The sequence below is a fragment of the Myotis brandtii genome, unplaced genomic scaffold (assembly GCF_000412655.1).
Source record: "Myotis brandtii unplaced genomic scaffold, ASM41265v1 scaffold314, whole genome shotgun sequence".
In the NCBI taxonomy this organism is placed as follows: Eukaryota; Metazoa; Chordata; class Mammalia; order Chiroptera; family Vespertilionidae; genus Myotis; species Myotis brandtii.
Genome location: NW_005362033.1, coordinates 2517363 through 2521935, shown reverse-complemented (window position 1 = coordinate 2521935; position 4573 = coordinate 2517363). Strand labels below are relative to the sequence as shown.

At 41.7% G+C, this 4573-nt stretch overlaps 1 protein-coding gene across 1 annotated transcript in view; it reads left to right on the top strand.

Moving 5' to 3' along the window:
* The window catches only part of ULK2 (unc-51 like autophagy activating kinase 2), a 110854-nt gene that overhangs the window by 68508 nt on the left and 37773 nt on the right, over positions 1 to 4573 (top strand). The window contains exon 15 of the mRNA XM_014542812.1: positions 2658 to 2718. Within this exon, the coding sequence (XP_014398298.1) occupies positions 2658 to 2718 (61 nt within the window). The remainder of the gene's footprint in view (positions 1 to 2657; positions 2719 to 4573) is intronic.

The following is a 4573-nucleotide window of genomic DNA, read 5'->3' as shown; positions in this document are numbered from 1 at the left end:
TTCCACTCAGCCAGCCTTCCTGTGGTTCTGGATGATGTCCGTTCTGTCTTTTAGTTGTATTTTTGAAGTGGTTGTTCGAGGCAGCAAGCTCCAGCGTTAACCTATGCCGCCATCTTGGTTCTCTTGAGTAGGGTGATTTAAGCTATTACCCTCTGGTTGGGGAGGAGAAGTGTGAGCCATTTATGCCTCTCAGTTGTCCTTGGTTTAGGGAAGATAGGATTTACTAGATGGCGGCCAACTGCTTGGCATCTAGATTTTCTAGGTGACTGAAAACTGCTATTTAATTATTTGTCTCAGTTTTCCTATTCTGCTTGTCCTGGCTTGTTAGCCTGTCTCTATTTTGGTGATTATGCTATCAAATTAATATATGGTTAGGTTCCTTTGCTACATTCTACTTTTGATTTCTAGGGATTGTTCTTTTTTTAAAATTTAATTTTGTTTCATAATTATGTATGGTTTCAAACTCAAAGCTACAAAATGAAGGACACTTAGTGAATTCTAGCTTCTATCCCTGCCCCATCTACCCTTTTCCTCTGTTACCCTATAGGCAACTGTTGTCTTTAAAATAGAACTGCTTCCTTGCCCACTGGTCTTTATTCTCTTATTCTAATTTATTTTCCTTAAACTCTTACCACTTCTGACATGATCACCCTCTTTTACTACCAGAATAGAATCTTCCTTAGAGCAGGGACCTGAGATGTACCAAACAAATGCATTTCTCAGTTCCCCTTCAGGACGAGTCAAAGGGGTTTTTGTGACCCCTCCACCTTTTTGAGTACCAGTTAGCAGCAAAGTTTACTTTCTTAAAAATGTATATTATTTGGTCAACATTGATTTCACATGAATACATACTAATTACTAGAGGCCCGGTGCACTGGGGGGTGAAGAAGGGGGCCCCTCAGCCTGGCCTGCGCCCTCTCACAGTCCATGACCACTCGGACATCCTTCTCGCAGTCTGGGACCCCTCGCTCCTTACTGCCCGCCCGCTGACTCCTTAGCGCTCAGTTGCTGCACTCGCCAGTTGTGAGCCTGGCTTCTGGCTGAGCAGCGCTCCCACTGTGGGAGCACACTAACCACTAGGGGGCAGCTCCTACATTGAGCGTCTGCCCGCTGGTGGTCAGTGTGCATCATAGTGACCAGTTGTTCTGGTCTTTCCGCCGTAATGGTCACTTAGGCTTTTATTATATAGACTAGAGGCCCGTTGCACGAAGATTCGTGCAATAGGCCTTCCTTCCCCTGGCTGCCGGCCCTGGTTTTCCTCTGGCACCTGGGACCCAGGCCTTTGGTCCGGCCACAGTGGAGAAGCCAAGCCTCGAGGCTAGGCTTCTGACTCTGAGAGGCCCCAGTTTCCATGACAGCTTGTTCAGCAACCCATGCAAGACCCAAGAGAGTATTTATTATGCAGGAGGACGGAGGTGCTCCAGTGTTAGAGTGAACTAGACTTTGTTTACCATCAGTTGTGCTAGAATGTGATGTATGTTCCTAAAAAGCACCATAACCTGCAGAGTTCAGTAAAAACAGCAGAGTTTATGGGCAAATTGAGATTAGGGGATACAATACTCAAAACGTTTGTCAGTGACATAAAAAGCACAATAAAACAGCACAGTTTAAAAAAAAAAAGCACAGTTTTTTCACATGTTAAATGGTGAAGAAATACATAAATACTGCAATAAATGTGACACTTTACCTTGATAAGACCTGATATTTGCTTATAGAAGTGGGAATTGAAAGGCTTGCAACCTGTGAATTCAGCTGCGTACAGTGTTCTGTGTTCACCTGTTGTTACTCATGGACGAAATTGCATGTAGGCAAATGATTGTGCTCAAATTGTTTCCTAATGTCAACATAAGAAACATCCAAACCTGTAGAGAATTTTTATGAGTTTATTTGAGCCAAACTGTTGTCAAATCCACCGAGGAAGCAAAACCTCAGTGGATTGAGAAAATGCTCCAGAGAACGGCAGCTTGCTCCTTATTTTACACATTAGAACCAAATAGAAGGTGTCAGGGAATTATATGAGATCCACTGGGGATGGGTTAGGGAGGTGGGAGAAAGCAAAATGGGGAAATCTCTGGGATTGGATAAAAAGGACTAGTAAGCCCTAGAGACACATGCTTCCTTCCATTGGTGGGCATAGGAAAGTAACATTTACACACATGGAGATGGTGTGTGGGGAGCAGGGTAACAATGAGGGCTCGGTGGGCTCCTGCTCCGGTGGGAGGTTGTGCCCTGGAGGGTCTGGAAAAAGGGGTTACCCTGACATTCCAAAGGTATGTTATCCTGGATGCAAAAAGGCAGTAGACAGGCTCAGGTAACTCCCTCCAGGAGTTTTGATTCCTTGTTCGTTTATTTAAAAAAAAATCACCCTACTCAGGGAGAGAGCTTTGATAAAGCTTGACCTTTGTCAGGGAAGATGCCGGCCGACTACAGGGCTACCGGCCATGACTCACTTGTAGTCAGGAAGTTTTGATTTCAGACCATTCTGTGTGGTTCCTTTAGATCTGAGTTTGCAAGGCCTGCCATGCAGGCCTCCCCTGAGCTTGTCAGGTTTAGTATGTGGCCCCTTTTCGTCCATGCTAATAATCATGTAGAACAGTTTACGTTTAAGTAGCCAGTACAGCAGAACTGACTACATTTTTCTTCTCTTTCTCCTTTAGACGATATGCCCGTGGGAACTGCCGGCAGACGAGCTTCAAATGAGTTCTTGGTGTTTGGAGGGTATGCTTACACATAAGTAATTAAAATATTTTTTATATTTTGGTTTTCTTATAAGTACAGTTATAGAACTTTGTGTGTTCTTGAGTCTAAAATTTATTTTGTTTTTCAATTTATCATTTTAAAAATATGTATAATTGTGGAATAAAACACACAAAATCTGCCATCTTAACCATTTTAAAGTTTACAGTTCAGTAAAGAATATTTAGTGTTGTGCAGAACTCTTTCATCCTGCAGAACTAAAACCCAGAACTCAGTGTGTAGCAACACTCCCCATCCCCCCTATCCTGCACTGGTAACGACCATTCGATGTCTGTTTCTATTAATCTGACTACTTTCTATAACCTTATAAGTAGAATATTACAATATGTCTTTATGTGACTGGTTTAGTTCAGTCAGTACAGTGTCCTCAAGGTCATCCATGTTGTAGCATGTCTCAGAATTCCTTTTTTAATGCTGAGTAATATTCCATTGTGGGTCTGTAGCACATTTGCTTATCTGTTCATCTGTCTGTGGACACTTGGAGTGCTTCTGCCTCTTGGCTCTTGTGAATAATGCTGTTATGAATGTGAATATGCAAATATCTGTTAATTAAAAGACCTTGCATTTTAAAAAATACGTTTTTATTGATTTTAGAGATGAAGGGGGAGAGAGAGAGAGAGAGAGAGAGAGAGAGAGAGAGAGAAAGAGAAACAGAAACCTCAGTGATGAGAGAGAATCACTGATCATCTGCCTCCTGCATGCCCCCACTAGGGATCAAGCCCACAACCCAGACATGTGCCCTGACAGGGAATCATACCATGATCTCCTGGTACATAAGTTAGCATTCAACCACTGAGCCATGCCGGCCGGGCAAAAGACCCTGCTTTAATTCTTTTGGATATATACTGAAAAGTGGGGTTGTTGGATCATATGATAATTCTATTTTTAATTTTTTAGGATACGCCATACAGTTTTCTATAATGGATGCACCATTTTACATTCCTACAACAGTGTACAAGGGTTCTGATTTCTTTATATCCTTGCAAACATTTGTTGTTTTTTCCCCTTGATAATAGCCACCTTTTTTTTTCCTAGTCATCTCCTTAATAGGTGTGCACTGATATCTCACTGTGGCTGTGATTTGCATTTCTTTAATGGTCAGTGCTTTTGAGCATCTTTTCATTGTTTGCCATTTGTAAATCATCTTGGGTGAAATTGTCTATTCACGTCCTTTGCCCATTTTGTAACTAGGTTGTTTTTTGTTGTCAGGTTGTAGGAATTCTTTATATATTTTAGATATTAACTCTTTATCAGATATGCAATGTACAAATATTTTATCCCATTCCATAGGTTGACTTTTCACTCCATTGATGTGTCCTTTGAGCACAGAAGTTTTAAAATTTGATGTAGTCCCATTCGTTTATTTTTTGTTATCCATATCCAAGAATCATTGCCTGATACAATGATTAGGCTTGAAAATTTTTCCCTATGTTTTCTTCTAGGTATTAATACTTTTGGATCTTATGTTTTGATTTTTAATCCATTTTGAGTTAATGTTTTTTAAATTTATTTTAAGTCTTTTTTATTGAGAGTATTACAGATGTCCTTCTTTTCCCCCCTCCACATGGTTCCCACCCTACTCTCTGTGTCAATTGGTAATGCATATCTATTCTATAAATAATTAATTAATTAATTAATTAATTAATTAATTAATTTGCAAATTAGGCCAGGATGCCGGGTCAGGACCAGGCAGGAGGAGGTTGCGCGCACAGGTGAGGCCTGGAGCGGAGACCGGAACAGAGATGGGGCCAGCGAGCCACCTTGCCCTGGCTTGGGCTGGCCCCCTGGAGCCGGAGCAGACAGGGGCAGGGACAGG